A 26,065-nucleotide genomic window follows, 5' to 3' on the forward strand; every position below is an offset into this window, starting at 1 on the left:
CCCGCGGCGGTGACAGGACACACAAACACACGCACACACACTTGTAGCTCAGCATGCACACAATTGCTGCACGCTCAGGAAGGTAACCTGGTATATTTGCTCCGTGTTTAAAAAAGAAAAAGAAAAGGGGGGGGGGCATCAATGCAGAATCTGCTCCGCAAACCTGAACTGGCGGCTTGTGCTGTTCGCGCCCGTGACGACGCCGCTGACGCGCCACTCGCCGCACCACCCAGGAGACAGAAGGGAGAGCTGTGCGCGACGGAGCGAGCTCAGGACTGACTGGAAACCGGTCTTTCTTTCTCTTTCTCTTCTCCCTTCTTGACGGTCGTGGACGGAAAGCCTGCTGTCCGTGCAATCCCCGATATTCAACGATACACCAGTAGCATCTTCTGCAGAGATGGAGGTCCCCGGTTTGGCGCACAACATCACCAGTCCACTAAGCCCCTGCGAGGGCATGATCAAGGACCTGAGCCTGGACGCCATACAGTTATGTGAGCGTGATGGTAAGGGTCATATCTGCATTTGCGCACTTTGTCCATGCAATCTTTATCATCTCCAGAGCCCCTGCAACTCGCGGTCTTTTTTTAAAATTAAATCTTATGTTGGTTTTAGTTGCATGTTGTACCTTCATTGTGTGTTGAAGGAAATAGGGGCCGCCGGTTGGAGGGATGGCGCGCTGGTGCGTGTGTGGAATAGCAGAGTGTCTTTAATGTGGGAGCAAGGTTTTGTTCACCTCCCCAAGAGAGGCTGTTGCATCAAATATATTTCTTGCAGATTTCAAATTCATAAGCGATGGAAATGATATTAAGTGACAAAATTCCTCATTTCAGCACCGCAGACATGGACAGAGGCCGGCAGCCACCCCGCCTATAACCGCTGTCAAGGAGCTGACACTTACTCTGCACTGAATATCCTGTTGTTACGAATGACTCAATTTATGATACGTAAAAAATTACATCATCAAAGCTTGAGAACCCCCCCTTTTTATATCAATAATTCATCAAGTCATATTTACTTGCTAAATTTCACTTAAAGTTTTTAGTATTTTGTACCATCAAGTACGACTACCGCTAATAATTCATATGATTGTGAGCTGTTAGTCAGTGGTGTGATGTCACTGTTGGTAAGCAGCATGCGTTTTTAATGGTGGGAGAAACAGCAAGTCATCATCAGGAGAGAATGAGAGGCTCAAACATGGCTGCATCCACATGTGTGCGCGCGTGCGTGCGTGTGCGTGCGTGTGTGTGTGTGTGTGTAGGCGGTGCAGCCCTATACACACCCAGCATTGCCATTATACACCATTGATTCATCTGAGTGAAGAGGCATGTCACAGGGATCCATTTTAATTAAGATTATAGATGACTTCACGTTAGCGAGATGACATAACGAATGGTTTATTTATTTGTTTCTTTCTTTCTGAACTATGTCAGATATTTAGTGATGGATTGGACAGTTAGAAACAGTCAACACCCATCCTGGAGTCAGTGGTTTGTCTTCACTGAGCCCCGGCACAGTGCAGTCATTGTGCCACTCCGCCTCATTCTCTCATCTGCCAGAGCTGCTCCTCATATTGGAATACAGCAGGATGCAGTTTATATCCTCTTAGTGCTTTGCTGGCCTGGATCTAAAGCTGTAATTTTAATAATGGTATTGGTTGGGTCTGGGCTTCTCTTACAGAAGCCATGCCAGCTTTGTGTCGCCTGTGCCGCTAGCCCCCCCCCCCCCCCTTTTTTTTGATAACCCTGACATTTGCAGCACAACGGGCACTTTCCTATTTGTCATGTAGTTTACGCAGTGTAAATAGTTTCTCTGTGTCCTTGAAACACCCACATTCTCTCTGTTTATGGAGCAACACAGTAGCAATGGCCGTGCAGTTTGAGCAGAACAATCGGTGGTTGTCATAAAACTGACAAATTCTATAAATACTTTTAGTCCAATCATCCGTGAAGTTAAATCTAGACGGACTTTATACTTTGTCCTACCATTAAATTAAGTGCATTCAATCCAGCAAGAAAAAACAAAACAAAACAGGTGATGGAACTTCTTGTACCAGGGCTAAACACTGTACAACTGAATGATTTTGTCATAGATAGAGCCTGATGATTTTCAAGGGGTGGTTTAAAAATTTCCTTTTTGTAACAAACAGAAATGTCAGAATTCAGTTTTTTGCTCTGCGTGTTTCTTCACGTCAGAACGTGATTTGCAGGGCGGGGAGTTTTGGTTGCACCTCAGTATTTTATGTTTTATGGCAAATGAGATACATTTTACCTTAAAATCCCAGCTCCTGGTATTCAGGTATTGTACGTATTGCAATTTTGATAACGTCCTTTTTTGTACCTGTGCAACACTATTTTGCACACTCTCGATGCATTTGAAGGAAGTTCAGCTTCAGCCACTCCTGTGATGCTAAATTCTTTATCCTGGAATTTTTGTTCTTAGTGTTTTGACCACGTCTGGCTTTGTATGCAGCAGTTTCTCATCCCAAAGGACCTCCAAATATTCTGTATGGTTTAAATTTCCCTTGCCAGACCCGGTGTAGAGGACTGCACTGCTGGGCATTTGCTTTCTTGAAGACAAACTGTTTTGGTATCTGGTCAATGCATCCCTTTTTCTCAGGACCATATTCATTTCAATACCTCATAGCGTTCTAAATTTATCTCCAAAATCCATTAATATTTAATTGCCAGCATGAGAGGCTTATGTGCCTATGCTGACCCAGCAAATGGAAATGCATGCAGCATCAGAAGGCCCACTGTGTGTGAGAAAGAGCTCTCTCTCTCTCTCTCTCTCTCTCTCTCTCACACACACACACACACACACACACACACACACACACACACACACACATACACAAAGGGCTACTGGAGTATTTGAATGCACAAAATAGTGGAATACAAGTTGTCCTTGTGTGTACCCTGTGTTCGGGTCGGGTGTGTGTTCTTGGGGGACGACAGCCTTAATGGTTCAGTTTAGTGATGGGATTTTGACTTGACTAAGATGAGTGATGAGGATGTAGGAAGGCTAAATCATCGCTGCTGCTGCTGCTGCTGCTGCTGCTGCTGCTGCTGCTGCTGCTGCTGCTGCTGCTGCTGCTGCTGCTGCTGCTGCTGCTGCTGCTGCTGCTTCTGGTGTTTCAGGCGTCTGAGGCTTCCATGATCTTGCACCGGACAAAGATCTGTCATCAAGCTCTGCAGCTCAGACCCCTATTTTGATTTTATATCCACTTTTACAGTTACGTGTACTTAAAAGGGGATTATGAGCTATACAATATATATTTCACATAGTCTGTCACCATTCTCACAATTCATTTGTCAATGCAGACCTAGATATCAATAGATACATGTACAGCTACTTAGCTTAGCAGAATGAATGGTTTTGTGTGGGAAGTATTAGCATACACCTGTCAAAAGTCATCAAATACACTTTTCTCCAAAAAATAGTCTTATGGAACTTGAAATTGCCATTGTACTATTAGACACATAGCTGGAACTACTTTCTTGACTAGTTAGCTTAGCGCAATGAATGGTTGTGTGTGGAAAGTATGAGCATACCCTCATTAAAAGACATCAAATACACTTTTGTCAAAAAGCCATTATATGTAACTTAAAATTGGGATTATAAAGTCTGACACGCAGCCCGAACTACTTTCCTGACAAGACAGCCAGGCGCAGTGATTTCACGCAGCATCTTAAAACCCCCTTTGTAACTTCGGCCAACAAAACAAAATGCTTATTAATCAGAATAGCAGAACTGCTAATACTCATTAATGCTTGACAAACCACTATCTTAAATGTTCAGAGAAGGAACTGCTGCCTTTGAAAGGTGAGCGATTGAGACGGACGCAGGCTAAGCTAATGTGTCCTTCCGCTACCATTCATTTTGCTAAGCTAGCATGCAGTCAGCTTTTCTGTGGGTCTCAGGTCCCTAGGAGGAGGGAAGGGCATCCATCTTTATTGTCTAGCTCTGGAGAGGATGGCAAATACTTAAATTTCCTCAAACATCTGTGTGTCCCTTTAAGGTTGACCTTGGTTTTTTTTTTTATAACTATGAATACCCGCTTACCATCAACAGACAGTATTGCTATTGAGCACAACCTGCTAGCATTAGTTGAAAGCGCCTCTGTGTCAAGTACATACTCTTTCAGTCATTAACTGGCTGCAGGTTTGGTGAGAATATCTCTCTGATGTCTCCTCTACTTGGGTTGTGTGTTGTGTTCTCAAACATGAGCCAACAACAGCAGGCCAGCCTTATGACATGCAGTGCCGCGTGAGTAAACTGGCATTTCAGCTTGGCCGTGTCTTATGTCAGCAGTTGTGCGCCATGACTGTGCTGGCAGCAGTTGCAAGTACTTATTACACATCTATTTATCACTGCGCTGCTAATATATTCACTTGCATCTGACTTTACTGTGTCTTCTTTCATATTAGGCAGTTTAATCCATTGGATGAAAGGCAATGCAATATGAAGAGTTTTATGCAAATATTTCAAGAATGACTCAGAGGAGTTTGATGCCGTCCTCTATAAGTCTTCTGGACTTAATTTGTAAGAATAGATCTGTGAAATTCAGACTTCTCTTTTGCACTGAATTTGTTCTAATTGTCTTTATTAGGCCTTTGTTTTGTGTTCGGGAACCTATCGATTTGAAAAAAAGGTGGAACACTAACGCGAATCAATACAGATGAACCGGGCTTTGTTTGTCTCTCTCTGGAAGGAAGATGCTCTTCTGCTGGCAGCTTCTCTCACTCTCAGCATGGCGTCTATCTCAGTCTAGCTTGTGCATTGAGAGAAACAAAGGCGAGATTTTTCAAAGGCCTGCGAACATCGATGACTATCGAGTGTCTGTGGCACAGCTAACGTCTACAGTTCAATGTTAGACCTTAAAAAGTGGGAGGCTTGTCTGAGTGGAGTGCCCACTTGTACAGTCAGAAACAATGGGTGGTAGAAACCTCTGCCAGCTCCATTTGTGCACGAATAGATTTTTTTTTTTTTCCCCCATTGACCTTGACTGAATATTTGGAGGAAAAGGACCTTTAAAGGAGCAATAAAATCACACGTGCTGGGCACATTGTGCAGACGACCTGAATCCTATCACTTTCTACTCACCAGTAAACAGTATTTGACAGGGTTTTCACAACATCAAGCCACTTGTGAGCGGAACAAATTCTCCTTAGGTGGGTCATTAGGGTGGTGATGCGTTTGCATTGATCCTGCATCTACTGCTTTGCTATTGTGGAATCTGCTTATACGCAGCAATACGTAGGTTTAACGTACTTAAAGAATCAAATGTATATGTGCTTTGTATAATTCTGAGGTGTGCCATTATGACGTTCAACCAGTAATAATTGTGATTATTTGTGATATCTGTGTGAGGTAATTGGGTATGAAACCTCATTTGCCCCTCGGGAACAAGAAAGATCGTGAACTTGAATAAAAGGGCATTAAGGTTCTTTTCATTTAGCAGATTTAATGAATAAGTTTCCAGCTTTTAAAGTTTCGCTATGATGCACACTGTTCATGCACGCGCTGTGAACTCGCTATCATTTGCCACGTTAAATTGCGGGTCATATGGCATGTTGAGTCATTCACGCACGTGTGCACAGTATGAGTAAGCTGTGTTCTTACAGGCATGTAACCAGGACCAGGGTGAAGGGGGAGAGAAAAAAGTGATGGCCTCCAGATATAACTTGTTCCCACAGTTTAGTTATTTTGAGGCAAAACTATTGAACCTCTTAATCGATGTTAATTCATCCTTGGCCACAAGGTTTAACTTGTTCAAAACCACAAAAATAACCGAAGTTATCTCAAGGCCTCAAACACGAAAAAACAAAGGGAAATAGATGAAAAATATTTGGCCTAAAAATGACTGATTTGAGGGAACCTGAAAATATCTAGACTGAGGGAAGCGGTCATATCTATTTGGCCTTAAATTAATGTTTTCCCTCTCTGTGTGCCCACAAAAAAATTAATAAAAACAAAAAATCAAACCTTAACAAAATTCTTATTTGGCACAACAGTGAGGGCCAAGGCATCACAACAATGGCTTACTTATACATTTATTCTGACTCCCGTGTGAGCATGTAAAAGGTTTTACTTTCCTTCGTGCCACCTGACCTTCATCCTGCGTGGCTCTCTCCCTTCCATCTTTCATCATGTGCCCTCCAGGGACTCATAGAGCAGCTTAAGCGCTGGAGCTCACAAAGCCTCAGCGTTTAACTGCAGCAAGGCTTCCTGGTTTGTTCAGATTCACATTCAGTGCCAGTAGTTGATTCATGAATGTGTCACCACTTGCGCATTAATTTCAGTCTTTGACCTATAAATGGTTTTGTTTGTTTGATAGCTTTTACAGATCTTTGTCCTACCTTTTAACTCCGGAGGTATTCAGCGCTTGATTTCCCTGATCAAGTGTCTTTAGCTGAACTTTAGAGCGTTGCGCAGGCAAAATCTGACCGCTCTTGGAAAGCTCGACTGTGTTGGCATAATGCCTCCATTTGCAGGTTAATTAGGAGAGCATTAGAGTAAACAGCAGCTAAGTCAGCACAAAAGCGCACAGGAGTGAGAGGCGGGGGTGGGGGGTGGGGGTTCCTTTCGCTGCGTTTGAAGGGAAACATCAATGTTGACGTTAGCGTTTAAAGAAGCACAAGGATCTACGTCTGTTTCATGCACAACAACAGTTAGGAGGGCTTCATCTTCGGTGTCGGGTTTAGGGAAGTGTTTACAATAACACACTGCAGAAAGCCTGAGGTAACCAGGATTTGGGAAAGCAAAGCTGTTCCGTGATGAATGATTAATGGATCGATGAATGCTTCGGATTAAATGGCACTAAACAGCTGTCTGGTCTTTGAGATAAAACTTGCTATTTACAGAAGAAGAAAAAAATCATTTGAAATACATATTTTACTACCTGTCGAGCATTTTAAAAAAAATTAGTCACTAAGCCTGACAAATTCTTGTGCAACATTCAAATGATATCTTTCACAATCCTAAAAATTTACAGCAAGCCTAAAACATGATGGCTTCTTGGCCCGTGCTACAGCCCTCCATCAGGCTTGGTGCAAATCGACCTCATGGTTTTTTGTGTTTTTGTTTTTTTTTGCACATAAATATAAGCGGCTACAAATGCGCAAATGCCTCCTGCATGTCAGTTAGGTGGGTTCTTATGAAATCTAGCATTATTTTCTTCATAGATCTAAGTAGGACGAGTGAATGAGAACAGTTTGCCCCTGACTCAGATGTCAGACTGACAACAGCCTCTGTGGTTTCTTATGTTTTTTTGTTAAAGGTCACCAACATGAAGTCTCAGATGGGACAATACAGTGTTGACATCACCGTCTGGTCTGAGCTGACTTGGCGGGTGCGTCTCTGGCAGTGTTCTGCTCGGTCGTGTCCTGTGTTGACCCTCTCAGTCTGAGCCAAACTCGTCTGCTCATCTGGGGGGAACAAAGTCTCCCTCTACTCATAAAAATGCAGTAGCTTTTTTTTTTTTTCTTTAATGGCGGATGTTTGAGCTTCATAGAGCGGAATGATGTACGAGCAGAGTGTGACACTTGAGGCTGTTATCACCTTCAGACGCCTCGAGTTGATCCTCGTAAAAAAAGCAGAGGTTAAGAGGTTGGCCTGCTGTGAGGTTGATTTGTGACATCACAGCTAGTTTGGAGACTAATCCTGGTCCCGGTCCTGGTCCCGGTCCTGGTCCACTATGTAACCTAAGCAAATACAGAAAACTGGCCTGTCGGTGGGTCACATTTTATGTCCAGTAAGAAATCTGAAGATTTACATCCATAATGTGGACAAGATGTTCATGCATATTCATTAAGGTGGAAAAAACAACAACTCGATATCTTGTAGCTCTGGTGTCGTCTTTGCTGGAAAAATATTTAAATCCTTAAAATTCAACTTGTTTCTTTGTCTTCATGGAAAATTCCAGAATAAATGAATAATTTTCATTCCATAAATTCAACATCTGGACAGCTGATATCTCCTACTTAGACATGGACTAACAACAGAAAGAGAAACCAACCAAACCAAAATCTAGTTTAAGCCATGTGCTGCAAATCCAAATAATAAATCCCATGAGTTAATAAACGGACTCGGCCAGCAACATTTGTTTCTCCAAGATTTTTTTTTAATCTATGAAAAGTCTTCTTGACGTGTTGGGTTCACATGGATGAGATATTTGGTTTCGTTCATGGTGAGCAGCACGAGCACATCACACTCGGAGGTTCTTAGCGCTGAAGATTAAAACGCGGGGTAATCAGCAATAGTGGTGATCAGGAGAGAAGTAGGTGGGGGGTGTGGACGGTCTGGTGGTAGAGAACATGTATGTTTTGACTCTTACAGAGTGGCGCAGGAAGGACAGATTTATCTCGGAACTGGAAGTGAAGCGCCCCCTCCACCTAACGCCATCGTGATTTTCACATCTAATTTTGGATTCTTGTGTAAAAATAAGATAACTGAGATAACAAGTTTTGCTCAACATTTTTTGGGCATATACGCGATGGCTTAAAGCACAAAGCTAACATTAGCCTATAACCAAACAGCAGCCCGACTTCGGTGTCATGCTAACTAATGTGTGCACTTCATCACCCTTTGGAGTGTAATGTCTACAATAATCTATGTTCTCTGGTTCAGCCACTTGTTAACCAGTGTGGTATTTACCGGCTTATTTTATATGTAGGAAAAGTGTTAAAATATCTCAGCGGACCTTATTTTAGGCATTTAACCAAATATTCATTTAGTTTGAGACAATGTAACTGGATGTTCAACAATGCTAAAACTTATTTCTGGGTTTTAGAGCTTAATCCTGCGCCAAAAAAGGAAGCCAAGCTAGGCTAAAAATCCAAGGCTAGACTGTTTTCAGTTCTCAGAGGCGACGTACACATTGGACTATTTCTGAAATGAATCTACAAATACTCCATTGTTTTATCACATTGTGTGTGTGTGTGTGTGTGTGTGTGTGTGTGTGTGTGTGTGTGTGTGTGTGTGTGTGTGTGTGTACATGTGAAACAGGAGAGTCCAATTATGGGGATACTCTTTTATGTCACCCTCTCTCAGCAGATGAGTGGAGATGGATGTGCCATGCTCCGCTGCTTCTGCCATTGTTAACTCTCTATAGAGTCCAGTCGCGTTGTCCATTACTCCAAAATTCTGCATTCTTGCATGTTACTCACTCCCGTGTTCAGACCCCAGAGTGGGCATAGAAAACACATTGTTGCCATGCCAAGTAGGCATCGCCAAGTCTGACGCAAAGTCTATATTCATCCTACTTTTGTAAAGGGCTTGTTCGTCTGTGTTTTGACTTTTTCTTTGACCTGGCACTGCACTTTGGGGTGGTGACCAAACAGATGCAGTTGTATCAGCCATTGAATTATCCAGGCAATTGAATTATGCAAGTCAGCCAAAGAAACGGTTGAATTTCTGTGATTTTTTTTTTTAATGTCATTGTTCCAGTTTGTGTGCATCAGCAGTAAAAAAACAAACAAACAAAAACCAGTGAACACCTTGTGAAGCTGATGGTTTTTTTTTTATTACTGATAATAGCTGGGTCCTCCTCTGCTGACAGGAAAGGAGATTCAATCAGCGCTGTCTGAAATATTTAATACTCTGTATGTTCTGGAAAGCAGATAGATGTGTATGGAGGAGCTGATGTGTTTCTATGGCAACACATGTGGTACTCAGCTATGCAGGCAGGCAGCTCTTTGTGTCTGCCAGTGAAATGACAGTATCCGACTTTAAGTGGCCAACTGTGGGTACTGTCTAGAAACAGAAAAGATAATAGAACATTCTGTCGACTGAACAGGGATTAAAGGCACTTGGTCTGTTGTTCTGAAGCCTTGTCATGATGAGCAATGGTGAAAACTGACACTGTATCAAATTCTTTTAGTCAGATTTAATGGAATGTGGCTCCCAAATGAAGTATTTTTTCGTGAGTTTGTTGTTTTATTTTACATAAAAGTGATACTTCGCCCAAATATAATAATTTGTATATTTGATACTCTCTCTTAGACATCTTGAATTCATGGACAAGTCTTTCTTCTGTGTGACTTGCGGTTGGTGGATCCAGAACTCTGAAAAATGCCTGCCACATATTTTTAGCTCAATGTTAATTGAGACCAAAGATCAACAATCGCAAACCAGTACAAAATGAGTGTTTACAAGCTCCTGGATGCATCGCAATTCTTCTTTATGGAGTTGTAAGATTAATATCTCGCAAAGATTTTGATATCAGTTCAAAATACCAAACTGAAACGGATTTGTTTGTACACTCTACGTCACATCGCCATCTTGCACATTTCGTTGAAATCCCACCTCTTTGCTTGTTCATTGGTCAGCACTCCGCTACCTGGAATTAAAGCTGCATTCTGTGTAAACATGCAGAAGTGAAGTCCAGCCACTGGAGGACCTTGAGGCTGGATTTCAAGTGAACGTATACTGTTGTTAATCATCGGTCTCCATTAGCCTCCAGCGACAAGTATACAGTTTCTGAATTCTGGATTTACCAACAAGTTTTGCGAGGCAAAAAAATAATAATCCTCATGAATCAAAGACATCTAATAATGAGTAACAAATGATGCTATTTGATAGAAGCCAATATGTCAAACATCAGTATCAACACGTTGTGTATTTTTATCTTTACAGGAAGTAAATCCCAGGACGGCAGTATCTCTGAGATGGAGGAGCTCCCTGTTCCTCAGAACATTAAGATTAGCAACATCACCTGCGACTCCTTCAAGATCTGCTGGGACATGGAGCCGCGCAGCAAGGAGCGCATCACACACTACTTCATTGACCTGAACAAGAAGGAGAACAAAAACTCAAACAAGTTCAAACACAAGGTAACACTTGAATCAGCGCGCCGTCGATGGCAATTCAGCTGAGAGAGATGAGTCAGAAAAACCTCACTGGATGTGAAGAAATGTGTCTCGGTTTTAAGTTGATGCTATTCAGTGTGGAGTAACTGTTTAGATGACCCTTTGACTAATTCAGTTCAAGTCTCATGTCTTTTCTATCCAATTTTTCTAGACCAAATTCTAAAGCCGGAGCGCAAAGAGATTATGGCTTCACTTTGGCATCTCTGCCTACTGTGGTCCTGTGACAGAGGATGTTGACACAGTAAAACTAGAGTATTCCAGTGTGAAGATGGACTACTAAAAGCACTTTCTTTATTTAAATGTAATTATAATAATCATCACAAATATTTACAGATGAGATATCAGGGTAATAATAATGGCCAGTATGTTGATGTTGCCATTCCAGATTCCGTTTCACGTTTTTTTGCTGGACAATAAGCCCAACATAACATGAGGATCAGCACTGATCTTTACGTACGGTTTTTAAAAAATTGCTTTGAAAGACATTTGTGTTTATACTTTAGTCTTTTAATAAGAAGCAGTTTACTACAGCCTCATGATGTTACCTTAAACATAACACAACAACAGAGAGCACTGGTATCGGTATCAGTATCAGCGCATGGGTATCGGAATATTGTTAAAAATGAAATCAAAAAAGGTAATGGGCCTAGCACAGAGCCTTGTCACACACCCCGATTACTGAAAGGTGGCTGGATGTGAAACCATCTTTGTGGACAAGATTTAAGTCACTTTTCAAATAACAAGTTGCTGAATCAGCAGGTGGAACTGGCAGAGAACCAGATGTTTCTTTTGTGTTATTGATGTTATCAACATCTGAAGGTTTAATCCTTGATGTTTGCAACCTTAAATGATTGATTTCAAGATGAAACCACTTCAAAATTACCTTTTCCTTCATACTTGAGGCTAAAAAACAAAAAAATCTCTGCAGTGAGCAAAACAGTAGCTCTTGGCTCTGATTGACTAATATCACACAACCTCTCTGCCTGAGCAGGACCACTGCAGCTCCTTCAGTACTTCATTAGAACAGCTTTGGTAATCTTACAGGCTCATTTCATCAGCCGTCTTCACCACCTCCTGTGTGTGTGTGTGTGTTGTATGCTACACTGGAGCGCAACTTATAGCAGTATTTTCCATCAATGAGCTGCAAGGGGCTGCTGAGATGTGTGTGTGGTGGAATATAGACAAGAAATAAAGCAGTCACAGGTTTAAATTATTGTAGGAAGTTTTTTCCTTTACTCATACCCATGGAGGTGTATCTTTTCCTGTCTTCATTCATCTATTTTCTCCCACCAGGATGTTCCTACCAAGCTGGTTGCCAAGGCAGTACCTCTGCCCATGACTGTTCGGGGCCACTGGTTCCTAAGCCCGCGTACAGAGTACACCGTGGCAGTCCAGACAGCATCGAAACAGACTGACGGAGACTACGCTGTCTCTGAGTGGAGTGAAATCATTGAGTTCTGCACTGCTGGTGAGTAATAAGCAGCTTACAGTGGTGACTTCATACATTTTCAGGATGTGTGACCTCAGTGCACTTGACCAAGTCAGCAGCAGAGGACATTAGGTGCTACAGGAGAGAGAGAGAGAGAGAGAGAGAGAGAGAGAGAGAGAGAGAGAGAGAGAGAGAGAGAGAGAGAGAGAGAGAATATTAAAGACAGGCTGCTACTGAGTGGAAGGTTAGAAGGAGGTAATGATGGATGGAGAGATGGAGGAGGGGGATGATGAGGAAAGAAGACGGATTAAAGGAAGGAGCTGTGCTGTTTATCTTGTGATGCAGAGGTCACTGAGTTCAACGTTGCTGGTGAGAAGCGGGGGAGGGGAGAAGGTGATGGAGGCAGACAGGGTGGGCTACATGCACTAGTGGTCCGAAACCACATCCCAAGTAATTACAACTTCTCTGGTTCATTTGCAGCTGAATATCTTTATTGTGTGTTTTCAGGGTGTCTAACTCAGCAAAGGCTGCAGTGCGAGGGCTAACATCAGTGTACAGGGTCCAACGGTAACATTCACTAATTAGCATTAAGAGCAACGCTCACCTGAGGCAGGAACATGGAACGTCTTACGATTTGCGAGAAGAGTTAGAAAGCAAAATGGACAGAAGATATTTTCATCTAATTGTGATGGAAACATTAGCTAACTAATGTCTCACTACTAAAAATATCATCTTGATGGTGGCACAACTCCACTATAATATGTCTAAAAATGTTCCTGAGTTCTCTGTTGTTGTTTTTTTAGTTATTTGTATTCCAGCCGCAGATAGATTTAGCACCTACGAGCGAGAGAGTGCACGACCAAAAATGTGTGATGAGAGAGAGGGAGAGTGCACAGTGTCTGTCATTTATAATCAGTATGTTTACCTGTTGTCCAAAAAGGTGGTTTGTTGTGTGAATTTAAATAAAACTGGACTTTACAATCCATGTAAACATGTTAGTTTGAGTCTCTGACTTGCACCTAGCGCTGAATCTTTGCGTGCCCGTTTACCTTTTTCAGCTCTGCAATGTCGTCCATATTTCTTTTGCCGTCTCTAAATTTAACTTTGCTGCGTGCTAACTTGTTTTGTGAAAGATAAACCGGAGGAAAGTCTGATGGGGGGAGGGGGAGGGGGCAACATACCACCACCTACCATTCCACATTCCGACAGTACAGTAAACCAGTTCTTTGTCCAGTTCTTGTATACTGGGACAACGACAGTAGTCCAATTAAATGGCCTAATTGTGCCTCCAACTGTGCGTGTAAACCCACTTACCAACTGATCATTTTAATTTGATTGTTTTGACAACAGATAACTACCTGATGAGCTCATCTAATCATCTGTTACCACGGTGCCGTTATGTTAGCTCACACTGCTCTAACATGAGAATGAATTGACATAACTTGAATAAAACTTTAATGTTTGACCTGATAATTGCACATGATTTAAACTCCAATCAGAGTCAGAAGGCAACATTACCCATGATCCTATGCTTCCTCATGGCATTTGAAGCTAGGAATATGGATAAGGGGAGGAAAAGACTCACGATCCACGTTTATACTCTGTTTTCTCATTATAATGACTGATTTTTAGGATGATTGGCGTTTTGTTTGCTTCCAGATTATTCCACCGTGCATCTAAATCAGCTGCTGGAAAAGGCCGAGGTGATCGCTGGACGGATGCTGCGTTTCTCTGTCTTCTACAGGAACCAGAACAAAGAATACTTTGACCATGCCAGGTATGTTACACCCTAATGTTACATTTATTTATCCTATCTTTGTGAAAAAATTATCCAGAAAAAAGGAGCCTGCCAGTAATGTTTGGTTTAGTTCATTTTTAACCTTTCTTGTTTTTGTTGATGGTTCTCCATTATGAAGTTAGACTGTCTACATCAGTTTAGTCAAGTTAGCCTCATGAACCCTAAAAACATTAGCATGAAATGTATATTTTCATGTAATTCTGGGGAAGCAATTCGATTCACACCTTTCCTGAGAGGGCCAACTATCCCTGTCCCTAATGTGGACTGATCCAAGTCTCATTTTATGGTTGGCTACTGACTGCATTGGTCATGGAACATTGTTGTTCTTTTACATGTGCATCTGGCGCCCCCTTTGACCTTAGAACCTTGTGCAATTACGTGATTCTAATGTAACCTTAAAGTAAGGAACATAAAGTTAATGGACCGACCATAAGAACACATCAATGAAATATCCCAGGACTAAAAATGACATTTTATTGTATCATTCATCAGCTCCGTGCAACTGTTTTCTGTATGCAAACAGCATGAGAGCCCTGTAATTTCATGTCAATGTATTCCCCTCCAGAGAAGGTAAGCACCATTGGTGATTCAGCTGGAGGGTGCAGCTGCACAAAGCGTAATGATTAGTTCCATAAATCAACACAGATATGTCCAGCTATTGTAGCAGCCAGATCTACTAGTCCAAAGATTTATGAATTATTTGGTCCCTTTAGTAAAATCATCTCCTCATATGCAAGAAAAACAGAAAAATACGTGGTTTTGCCATTGTGATTTCTCACAGTGTCAAAGCTTCATGAATACTGCCCGGGGAAAAAGGATGCTCAAGTGTGTTTTTGACGCCACAGTGACAGATGACGAAGTAAAGGAATTTCTCTGGGGTATATTACTTTGAACTGAAGCGTTGTGCAGTGTACATTATATAAGGTCTGGGAAGATTTTCTCCAACTTCCTGTCTGTTCTCCTCTCCTCTCTATGTCTGCTCCCTCTGAGGAAACACTCACCGCTAAACAAAACAGTTTCTGTGCTGAAGCCACAGCTTGGGAGCGCTCTTTTGTTGGAGCTTTTACAGAATGACGTAATCTTGACAGGCTTCTCCCAGGTGCACCTGCAACAATGTACTGCTTCTGTTCCACTGCATCATCGAGAGGGAGCATTAACCCTTAATGATGACTATGCTCCTATGACCTGGGTGGATGCTTGATAATTCTTTAATGACACCAATAAAAGCATCAATTATGGATATAATGACAACCTCTGCTGTGATGGCTGTATAATTACAATACACAACAGGAGCTCAGATTTACTCCTCAGGGGAGATGTACCTCTGCCACACACTCGGTCATCATTTTAAATTTTTGTGTGTTGATTTTTTTTTCGGAAGCTGCTTTTGTTTCGAACAGTTAGCCATTATGGCTCTTTGTTTTTTGTTTGTTTTTTTATTGGAGCAATTTTCTCTCACTAGGTGTCCAGGAGATACACAGGGCGAATATTATTACAGCTTCAGAGGAAACAACTAAGCCGGGTTGTTTTCTTTTCGATTTTTGCTGCATTGCTTTCACATTTAATCTGATCCCCCACCCCCACATGCCACATGTCCGAAACACTGACAGCCAGACAAGAAGCTAGATAACCTTCTCTCCTTTGTGTATGCTTGAGATAGCCAGACACCCACAGAAACCCCCTGACTGCTAATTAGCTTAGCACAATGAATGGTAGTGTATGGCCAGGTTAGCATACCGCCATTTTGATTGCTCAGCTTCCAAAATGTGCAGTTTTTTCCTCTATATTTCAGTTTCAACACATAAGGTTTAGAATTTTGCTTTGTCCAAAAGTAATCATCCTCATCCTTGCTTACAAAGTCAGCCATTATTAGTTGTAGCTGTCGCTCTTCTCGTCATCAACAAATATTGTTTTCGCTGAAGTAACAGTGGGGGTTTCAAGGAGTTGCATGAAATCACTCCACCAAAACCCGAAAAGTAGTTCTATGTGCTTCTAAAATTACAATTTCTGGGATTTCTTAAAAGTCTATTTTGATATTTAGAGGCATTTTATGAGGCCATGCTAAGCTGCCCACCCAATTCGATTAATTGTGCTGAGCTAACCAGCACTTGAGCTACTTCTGCTCCTTCATTCAACACTGAGGAGAGAAGGGGATCTGTTCTCTTGTCTGCCTCTGGAGAGGATGCCAAATGAGCATATATCCCAAAAAGATGTTGTGTTTCTTTAAATTTTGGCTGAGCACAAAATTTAAAAATCGTTCACTGTTGCCAGGTGTGCTAATTGCTCTTGGCTTGTTTCATTGTACTTTTTCCAAACTCCAGGGAGGAGCAGGGAAACCGGATGCTGCCATCAGTGAAGGACAACAGTGGCAGTCACGGCTCCCCCATCAGTGGCAAGCTGGAGGGTATTTTCTTCAGCTGCAACACCGAGTTCAACACAGGCAAGCCTCCGCAGGATTCCCCGTATGGACGCCACCGTTTTGAGGTTCAAGCTGATGTACTCTTCAACCCCGAAACCAGCCTGTACTTCGGGGACTTCTACTGCATGTATACAGCCTACCACTATGTTATCCTGGTCCTGGCACCTAAGGGCTCTAGAGGTGATGAGTTCTGTAAGCAGAGGCTTCCAGCTCTCGATATCAGCAACAACCGTTTTCTCACCTGCAAGCAGAGTGAAGAGGGTTCTGGAAGCCTGGTGTTTCACCATGCTCAGGACGTGATCCTGGAGGTGATCTACACGGAGCCACTGGACCTGGCATTGGGAACGGTGGCCGAAATCAGTGGGCACCAGCTGATGAGTCTGTCTACAGTAAACGCCAAGAAAGACCCCAGCTGCAAGACCTGCAACATCAGTGTGGGACGCTAAGAAAAGGCAGAATGTAGGACAGGAAAGGGAAGGACTAGGGGTGACTGACCTCTACAACACGCAGGACGTCCACATGTACTGATGGTGAAGCAGACCAACACATGCATGAAGCAGCAGATTTAGTAGACTCCCAGAAATGCGCACCAACATATCTTCGACACACCGCTCTGCACTCTCAAGTGACCATCGTTCCCAAAGATGAGTGGAGAAAAAAAAAAAGAGGAAGGTACTCTCAGACACCTGCACCATCGTCTCCTCATCTCTAAAGGACTTTTTTTGTGTTGAAAACATCTCTAAACATATCTCACTAAAGGACTGCTGAATGAAGAATCTTGACACACTCAAAAAAAAAAAAAAAACCATCCATGTATCCCTCAACTGTCCAAACCCTTTAACTGTACTAACACGGGCTGCTTCTATTTCCATTCTGTTTATTTTAATTGGTCCCATATTTTCTTAATGAATGACCTTTGCCTTGTTATTGTTGATATGCTGTTGATTACGTCTCCACTATCTGTGCGGACAAGCATTTTGTTGATTCTAACTATTTTAACTGTTCTTTTTAGAAATGTTTTGTCATCATTCAACAGTAGTTCAAACATTGTTATACCTCTGACTAGTGGCATGGACTGGTACTTCAATTTTCTAGGGCTGTAGCAGCATCGATAGTCATCTTTGTTTATACCAAAGGTATTAAAAACCAGACATAAGACAGAATGCTGTGGAATCTTAACACTACTAATGCAACAGCCTCTAAAATGTGTACTTTGATGACCAAGTGTGAACTACTTGTTGTAAACCTTTAAACAAGCATGATGCATTTTCTGTGCAGCATGAGTGAAAGCTGTGAGTACCTCCACCATAGCAACCTTTTCCACTCTCTTATTTCATTGAAGTCAGTGCAAAGAAAGTAGAAGGATAAACTGTGTTTAGCAGAATAAATGTGAAAAAATATTTATTTTTATTGATACATTCATATATATATATATCTATGTATATATATATATATGAGAGAGAAATAGAACATTATATAAACCAGAAGTGCACAATGTTAAAAGCTCTGATCATTGTCAACAATGGCATTTAAGGGGAATTAATTTCAAACGAGCAAGGTGTGTGTGTGTGTGGGGGGGGGGGGGGGTAAATACAAATTAGACAGCGGGTAAAACTTGCACTAGAATGCTCACATACTGTATTTTCTGGGGTGAAAATTGAGTCACAAATTGGATCAACTGTAGGATTCCTAATGCATATCATCGCACAATATAGGGCTTAAGACGGATGTGCACAAACACGACAGGATTGTCTCACTGATTGCATCTGAGCTTTTTTTTTCTTTTTGCCAAGATAGCATTTCTTTCCATGTTAACAATGGACAGCGCTGTCCAAAAAATAGTATTTTGGCAAAGAAGCGAACGCAATTAACAAAGTGCCATACTATACCCACAGTAATCTTAATATTACTCATGTAACTAGTAGTTACAGCTCGTCATCCTTTAATTAATGTTACATAATGTTGCTACATCAGGTTTATATTACGATGTGTTTTTGGGACTTAAAAAATAAATAAATAAAAGTGCAGTAGCCCAGTAGTTTGCTCATTCAGGTTGTTACCAAATGCCACTGCTGTTTTCCTCATGTAAAGTGCATCATCATAATCAGTATGGAATGAAACCCACCAACTCGTTTCACAAACTCCTGTTAGCTTAAAACCCCACTGTGAGAAACTCAACTACTCTTGGTTGGGTTCTGCTGTTTACTGAGCAGGGCCTCCAGCAGACGGAGCTTGGCTTTGAGGTTCTTATACTGGCAGTACTCCTCCGCCATTGGTCCACGGTCCTCCTTTTGACAAACCCTGTTAAAAAATGACATGCAGGAAAGAAGATGCAAACAAAAAGCAAACTTTAATGTAGTTTCCGAGCAACCTGCAGCAGCTTCCTTAACTGGTTGATAGTCCCTATGTTGCCTTACTCAGATAGCTTTGTACAGTGTGTATTGAAGTAAAAAAAACAAACAACTGTATTTACTTTGAAGGACTAACATGTACAGTACAACGGATGTGTACAGTTCAGAGCAAATGTCTATCTCTTTGTCTCTTTCCTCAGCTCTCTGTGCTGTATTAGCGTTAAGTGAGTATGCATTACACTGTCATACCATTACGATGGAATTTCTTTTGTGGATGCTTTTGTTTGTTCTGTTTTTCACGATGCATTGTTGAAAACCAAATGTTCCAAGTTTAATAAAAGACAAAATAAAATTCAAAAGCCAAGTAGTTGAAAAATGCTGTGATTGTTGTTTGTGTGTGAGACCCTTTACCTGCCAGTTTGGTTGTAGAAATGTTCCTCAAACTCCCGGAGTGCATGATGAAGCCTCCGCTTCTCTAGTCGAGCTGTCCTGAGATGATCCAGTAATTCTGATCTGCATCGAGAAAATCAAGATTTTCTAAGTTTTTTTCTTTATTTTTTTCTTTATTTTAGACAATATAAAGTCCTCCAGACCTGATTTTTTATCAGAAGTTATTCCTTTTTCTACTTGAAGAAAACACAAATTCCAACACAAACATGATGTTCCTGTGAATCCTCATAATACTAAAAGGTACATGTACTGTAAGTACTACAAAAACAGATTAAATCATCTCTATAATAGCCCTCCTGCTGCAACACGCAAACCATACCTGGAGGCCTCATGTAGTGTTGCCATGGTGATGATCTGCGGCTGCTGGAGACTCTTGGCCTCGTCCAGAGGGGACACCAGCGGTGTTTCAGACATTTCGAAGGACGGCAGCTGCAGCGACACATCAGGTGACAAACACCTGGGAGGTTTCAGCCAGAGCGGCTGCTGCTGCTTGGGTTGATCTTCATCAAAGCCCTCCTCTTCCTCCTACGTGCACACACATACACACATACTCACATGTCACTTTTCTGATAGAGAGAGCTGTATAGTCAGTGATGGGGAGTTTCTTAAATCAAATACCAAACAATGTAAAGGTTAACTATTTACTGGAATACACACATATCATGTAGAATGTTTTCTTTACTTTTACACTAAAGTAAACTCAATATTAATCGTTTCCCCAATTTTACGTAAGTGGAAATTTTGATGGAGACTTTTTCTTTTCACAGACTATTATCTAATCAGGGTTTTCTACTTTTACTTAATCAAAGGGACGGCATATTTCCTCCACTAAACCTTCAGCAGAGGTTATACAGTTTTGCTGACCAGCTGGTTTGTGTTCTCATTATACTGTTGCCTTACCCTTTTACAAAATGAATCTTCACTATCAGCAGTTGAGACTGAATTCAAAGTGCAGTATTAACTTTAGGTAATTCTCCTATCTATCCACCAGAGTGCAGCAGCGCACCAATATTCCCCACCCTCCTTGAAGGCCATGATCAGATATGTGCCCAGGGTTTGTGTAGCTTTAAGAGATCTTCACCCTCTCCATCAGGCGACTCCCTCTTCTTGAAATGTAAAAACTGGTCGGACGTTTACTCACGATGGTTGTAATGACTGTTGCGGCGACGGAGGATAGCAGCAGCTGCTTGAGGAGACGATAGCGATCGTAGAATGGTTTCATCAGGGTCCGTTCCTGTCTGGTACCCTGAAGGACACAGAGACACAAGGAGAGACACTCCTACTATAGGGAGGACTGTAACAATAAAATGCATACATATTAAATGAGAGATGAACTAGTTTTACCGGTCGTCCATGCAGACTCTCAAAGTAGAGGAGACACTTCTGCAGGCTGGTCTTCTCCATAGTAATCTGGGAATGGGACATGTCCTGTAAATGAGGGCATCATGATATAGATTACCAGTCTGGTCAACAAATGTTAGGCATGCTTTGTTTTTTTCTGCAACACCAACCTGAACACTGTCTGGGAGGCCCAGCTCTCGCCGCCTTTCCTTTAGTCTGTTGGTGATAATATTGACTGTTTCTTCCATGTTTGGCTTAGTACTGCTGTTGTTGTTGAGTTGCTGGCGCTCAGTCCCAGCTGGTACTACTACATCTATGTTGGTCCTGCACGTATCAGCTGCTTGCCCATCTACTGAATGCCTCAGCTTTAGTTCTGAAGGGTAAGAGAACAGTCATTCGGAAAAACATGGTGACCAGAATTGGATTTCTGCATTTAGAACTGCTTTCATCAGTCTCTGTGACAATAAATTGCTGGTGTATATGTGTTTGTGTTTCACCTTTTAGCTGCTTGCGACTCTTGATGAGCTCCTTCATCAGTCTGGCTACCTCTGGATGAGCTGTCTTGTCATTGTGCGCCGGCTGAAAAAAAACAAAACCCAAAAACTAAGTCAGACAAAAAAATCAGGAATGTTTTTCAAAATCTTATTCTGTTGCAAGTTTTGCTTAGTACAGCTAACTTTATTTTCAACCATGTAGCAGCATTAACACAACAAGACACTCAGGAGTTGTTGTGAAATGAATGTTGTTTTTCCAATGTACCAGGGGAGGGAGCCATTCCCTATAGGTTGGTGTTATTGGTTAGCCTCAACAGTATCATTTAAGAACTTAAAAACTGATTCACAGTCAGATACAAATACACAAAATAGAGAGATTCCGAAAAGCTGCGGCACACTCTGGTACACTCTCACTTAAAATGGACTCAAATTAATTCAGCATTTTTCTATCCTTTTTGCATTCAAAGTGCTTTTCAACATTCTTTCATTCACATACACACACTTCAACATGGTCTTCAGAGCATTTAAGAATTGAATCAGCAACCTTTTGATGGTGGATGACAATTCCATCTCCTGAATCATGAGTTCGTGACAATCTGTTTGCCCCAGCAGTTGTGATTTCATTCCTCACCTTATAATGCTTCTCTAATTCAAAGCGTTCTTCAAAGCGTCTGATCCTCTTCCTCAAGGTGTGAATGTGTCTGTTGAGCATGGAGATGGACAAAGAGCCCTCATCTGGCTCTGTGAGGACACTGCAGCGAGCCCTGGACACAGAGAAGCACGCGTCTGTCCACTCATCCTCCTCACAGTCTGTGTATTCTTGGCATATTAAGGTCTCATCAAATGAATTAGAATTTTAAGCACGAATTAGCTTTAGCACCAATCTGACCTATCATTTTTCAAACTACATTTAACTCAGACAGTTAATAAAACCGAAAGCTAAGGCTATCCCTTCTATTATCCAATCGAAAGTAGAAGATAATCAAAAGATTTTTACATGCGGATGTGCTGCGAGCATGGTGGAGATGGAGCTGTGTCAGGGTCTAGGTTGTAGCGCAGACTGTCACTGAGGTTGGAGCAGCGTGGCGAAGGAACGGGGCAGTCGCTCGAAGTAAAACGAGAGAGGAGCGGGCTGGCGTTGGATCCCGGTGAGCTCAGTAGGGTGTCATCTCCTGAAATCCGTTCAGGAAGCGATGCAGTGGACAGGACAAGACTGGAGTCTGACGAATCAGGGGACAGGCTGTTTGCTGCAGGCAAGAACCAGAAAAATATACTAACAAACTGCGAGAATTTTAATTTTTTCTCATTTGAGTCTCAACATACGATCATAAAAATGAATACATAAAATACAAACATGCAAACAGAAGGAGAATTAAAGAGCAAGTATTCAACATTTTGCTCATGAAACATGAAAAAATGAAAATAAAGAAACAAACATATCTGTGTTACAGGATTTTGCATGCAGCTGTGCACCCTGCCTCACCGTACTTTTACTTATCCAAAAAGACACACCCAGCTCAGGGAATGCTCAGGCTCTTAAGGTTCAGTGAATTTTGTTTAACATGCAGGCAGGAATTACAATTTTTTTTGTGGGGTGGGGATGGTGTTTTCAATAATTGGCAATGTGTGATGACAACTCCTTTATTGTACATTTCTCTTGTCCCAAAACTTGTTTGGTGTCTTTTCACTGTCATTGTACTTACCAGGCTGTGGTGAGTCGACCACGTCCTGTTCCTGAGCTGAAGGAGGAGCATGGAAGAGCAGCTTGTGGTTAAAATGCAGGCTTGACTCCTCACTGAAAACAGGTTTTTGCTGGGCCGGTAGGTTATCTTGGACTTGGGGGTCCGAGTCAGCCTCCAGAGCTTGTAGCTTGAGAGAAGGACTCTGGAAGCAGAAGCAAAACATGGCTTCAGGGATGCTAACAGGCAGTTGACAGGTTGAGAGGTGTTGTAGATTATGTGGAAGGATTCTTGAGGTTCACATCTCTCCAATGAGAATAAATACTCTGAAGAGAACCACTGAAATGTGGTTGTTGAGAAACAGAAGGAGGGGAGATGAGTAGTTGTTAATCAAAAGGCAGATCCCAGCTCTAAAAACAGCTGCTTTTAGGGGTGTCGAGTTACAATACGCATAGAAGTGCGTATTTTCAGCGAGGACTTTCCTCTGCTGTAGGTTCCTTAACGTCTCAAATCCAACCAGCAGCAGAATCCCACTGACTTTTGTCCAACAATGAGTCCGATTCCTAATGTGTCAACATCCAGCGTGGGATCCTGATGAAACAAACACGCAGTAATTCCATTAGCGGCATCATTCTGAGTCCCAGATCATCTGATGGGTGTGTGAATGTGTCAGCGAATCACTTGTCCTCGGGGAGAATCCCTAAATCCACATGGTTTCCCTCCTCATCGGCATTCCCACCACTTCTGCTGCTGAACTGCCTCCACATGGATTATTCATCATGCGAGGAGGAAGGGGCGCAGTGATAATACCACTCATGTCGGTGCGTGTGGTGTAGGTGTGAGCAAGGAGAAACAGAGGAGGAGGGGAGGTACTGTATATGACGGGGTGTTTCCACGGCAACGTTGTCAGACCAAGCTCTGGGGTCTTATTTGCTGGTGCTTCTGGGAGTCACGTAGCTGTTGGCCTCGATATGTGTGCGTATATGTGTGGAAGTGTGTATGCAGTGTAAAAATACATATAACACCAACCTGCATCAAAATCATTCTTAGCTCAGGGGGAGGCTGAAAAATGAAGCAGCTTGGGTTTGGACAATGTTTTTGTTCACTGATGTGCGCTGACATCATTCTCTGCATCATCAACAGCAGCAGCAGATAAAGCTCTCCCTTCTCACGCTGCTCGACCGTTCATTCATAAAAAAAAAACCTAAAAAAAAAAAACCCCACTGCTTCGTGCGTCACCCAGAGGAGGTGGAAGGATGGAAGGGAGGGGAAGCAGCGACACTACAACTGAAGCAAAATGCAAGCTCACTCAACACGATACATACAGATGTGCCCATTAACAGGCATGCAGGACAACACACTCGAGGTTTCAGTAGACTTGTTGTCATAGATACCCTCATCCAAAGAAAGGTGTTAATATGTGAATCTACAATGACTGTGGGGATGTGGGACTTACGTCAGAGCTGCTGTTACTGCCTATGCAACCATTGTGTCTGTCAGGACTGTTGCATTCTCCTCCTCCTCTTCCTCCTCCCCCCGCCTGAAGGAACAGACACACACAATTGAAGTTGAAATGTCCACTTGCTGACACACACATACACACTAGCGAAGCCTCCATGTGCACACCCACTCACACGGAAACATGGAGGTTGCAATGACACATACTGTTATTCACCCACAGTTGAAATAGTTGAATGAAAGTCAGGACCAACATGTTATAAAATCTACTGCTACAATCATAAAAATATACACAATAAAAATAAATACATGTAATACAAATAAAACTGGATATAGATGTCCTAAATTATTATCATTATCCAGTGGTGGAACACTGAAAACACTTTCTCTCTCTCCTCCTAAACTAAACTAGTTAAGTACCGCCACCAAGGACATATTGTTTTTGTTTTTCTGTCAGTAAGATTATGCAAAAACCATTAGGTGGAGGGTTGTATTACAGGCCAAGGAAGATTCCCTTAAATTTTGGGGACAGATTCATCAAATGCCACCTGGCAACAAAAAAACTATGTGTTTTTTTGTACTTTAATGCACTCCTCAAATTAGGTCGACCAGATCCTTCGCAAATTAGGGTGAGAACTTGTCAATGCGTTACTTCAAAAACTGTGAGTTTATGTCAAGAGTTGTGAAGGAGCCAGTTTTGATAATTCACCATAGAACAGGAAACCCTTGTAAGTTAACTCTGCATGGTCTGATCTTTTCTTAAGTCACACCTGAAGACATCTGCAAGCTGGATTTTAAGTTATAGTGGACAAAGGGGGTGATATTTACACCTTTACCTTTACATTTGCACCCATTAATCTGTTCCTTCATGCAAAATCCAAATAAAATCAACTCCACCATCCTCTTGTGTGGGGGTGTGAGGGTCTGTTCACCGCTGTATGCAATTTTATTCGGCCGAAGACTGAAAGTGTTGTTGATGTTTTTGCCTTTGAGGAGGTACAAGCTATCTGATTGCCATCTAGTTTTGTAATGTGTTCTGCTGTTTAAATGCCCCAAAGTCAGTTTTTCTTAGAGCTTTCATTCAACTGTAACCAAGCATTCAAGTCGTTTTAAACACTGATTCTATATACAATTTAGGTGACTAATCTAATTAGATCCTCTCTAAATTCAAATGGTCCAACTTACAGTGTGTCTTTCTTGTGCTCAGGGACAAGATGACTCTCACTATTTAGAGGTTAAAGAACACTCCTAATCCCCCACCCCAGATGACAACAACTGACATGGTTACACCTTCATGTCTGATCCATCCAGGTCTGTTTACCTTCCACTCAGACACAGTTTTGCATTCTGTCTTGTACTCCATGCAACACAGCAGGCTGCAAACAAAATAGAATCAAGCATCACATCAGGCAGATGAAATACAATTTTATCAACTACTAGCAGAAAAACACTAACTATGCATGAAACAGGATTTTGTCTGCCTCTGGTAAAATTATTGAACATGTGACTCTACTACACATTGCACTCTGCAAGTATAATCAATATTCGACCAAATCTGCTTGAATAACGTCAATCACTCTTTGTAACTCAGAGGCCATTAACGTTATGGGTTTTTTTCCCTGTCTGACATTAATGAGTCACAACTGAGATGACCTGTCTTGTGGCTCTGTTCAGGCAGCACAGACAAAAAGTCAGCATGCCCGTTCTAGGTCATCCTAACATAGCTAGTCGGTTGCGCTCACGTGAGCCCCTGTGGCAAATCAGTGTTATTTGGACTG

At 42.0% G+C, this 26,065-nt stretch overlaps 3 protein-coding genes across 5 annotated transcripts in view; 1 reads left to right on the forward strand and 2 right to left on the reverse strand.

Moving 5' to 3' along the window:
- LOC147247357 (phytanoyl-CoA hydroxylase-interacting protein-like) lies at positions 1-17,331 on the forward strand. 2 transcript variants are annotated; one of them, XM_086180180.1, is made up of 5 exons: positions 1-503; positions 10,636-10,832; positions 12,162-12,336; positions 13,957-14,074; positions 16,417-17,331. In XM_086180180.1, exons 1-5 carry the CDS (start codon positions 398-400, stop codon positions 16,958-16,960), a joined length of 1,140 nt encoding a protein of 379 aa, XP_086036306.1. In that variant the 5' UTR covers positions 1-397; the 3' UTR covers positions 16,961-17,331. The 2 variants fall into 2 exon arrangements, with proteins under 2 accessions (XP_086036306.1, XP_086036307.1); XM_086180181.1 differs by lacking the exon at positions 1-503 and adding an exon at positions 3,672-3,822.
- LOC147247358 (protein FAM13C-like) lies at positions 9,421-24,272 on the reverse strand. Its single transcript, XM_086180175.1, has 12 exons — positions 22,854-24,272; positions 22,148-22,397; positions 21,782-21,914; positions 21,154-21,235; positions 20,827-21,029; positions 20,660-20,743; positions 20,457-20,561; positions 19,635-19,840; positions 19,277-19,378; positions 17,010-18,815; positions 16,756-16,935; positions 9,421-12,432 (listed from the first exon to the last, which is right to left on the reverse strand). Exons 1-10 carry the CDS (start codon positions 23,053-23,055, stop codon positions 18,689-18,691), a joined length of 1,494 nt encoding a protein of 497 aa, XP_086036301.1. The 5' UTR covers positions 23,056-24,272; the 3' UTR covers positions 9,421-12,432; positions 16,756-16,935; positions 17,010-18,688.
- Positions 22,889-26,065, reverse strand: part of LOC147247359 (protein FAM13A-like) — a 15,915-nt gene continuing 12,738 nt past the window's right edge. Inside the window, exons 10-12 of one of the 2 annotated variants that reach the window (XM_086180177.1) lie at positions 25,578-25,663; positions 24,286-24,369; positions 22,889-23,034 (exon numbers count right to left, since the gene is read on the reverse strand). In XM_086180177.1, the coding sequence (XP_086036303.1) occupies positions 24,326-24,369; positions 25,578-25,663 (130 nt within the window). In that variant the 3' untranslated portion in view covers positions 22,889-23,034; positions 24,286-24,325. The remainder of the gene's footprint in view (positions 23,035-24,285; positions 24,370-25,577; positions 25,664-26,065) is intronic. The other variant, XM_086180176.1, reaches the window with a different exon arrangement.

This window comes from Aulostomus chinensis, chromosome 16 (assembly GCF_037954235.1).
Source record: "Aulostomus chinensis isolate RoL2024-O1b breed Wild chromosome 16, RoL_Achi_v1.0, whole genome shotgun sequence".
Lineage (NCBI taxonomy): Eukaryota > Metazoa > Chordata > Actinopteri > Syngnathiformes > Aulostomidae > Aulostomus > Aulostomus chinensis.

Bases quoted from the DNA above. Each gene is read 5' to 3' on its own strand.
- LOC147247358 (XM_086180175.1), bottom strand. From the start codon at position 23,055: ATGTTTTGCTTCTGCTTCCAGAGTCCTTCTCTCAAGCTACAAGCTCTG. The intron at 22,398-22,853 runs GTAAGTACAATG...TCTTGCCTGCAG, and splicing joins GGTCGACTCACCACAGCCTG to CAAACAGCCTGTCCCCTGAT. The intron at 19,841-20,456 runs GTGAGTAAACGT...GTGTGCACGTAG, and splicing joins CAACAGTCATTACAACCATC to GAGGAAGAGGAGGGCTTTGA.
- LOC147247357 (XM_086180180.1), top strand. From the start codon at position 398: ATGGAGGTCCCCGGTTTGGCGCACAACATCACCAGTCCACTAAGCCCC. The intron at 504-10,635 runs GTAAGGGTCATA...TTATCTTTACAG, and splicing joins ACAGTTATGTGAGCGTGATG to GAAGTAAATCCCAGGACGGC. The intron at 14,075-16,416 runs GTATGTTACACC...TCCAAACTCCAG, and splicing joins GAATACTTTGACCATGCCAG to GGAGGAGCAGGGAAACCGGA.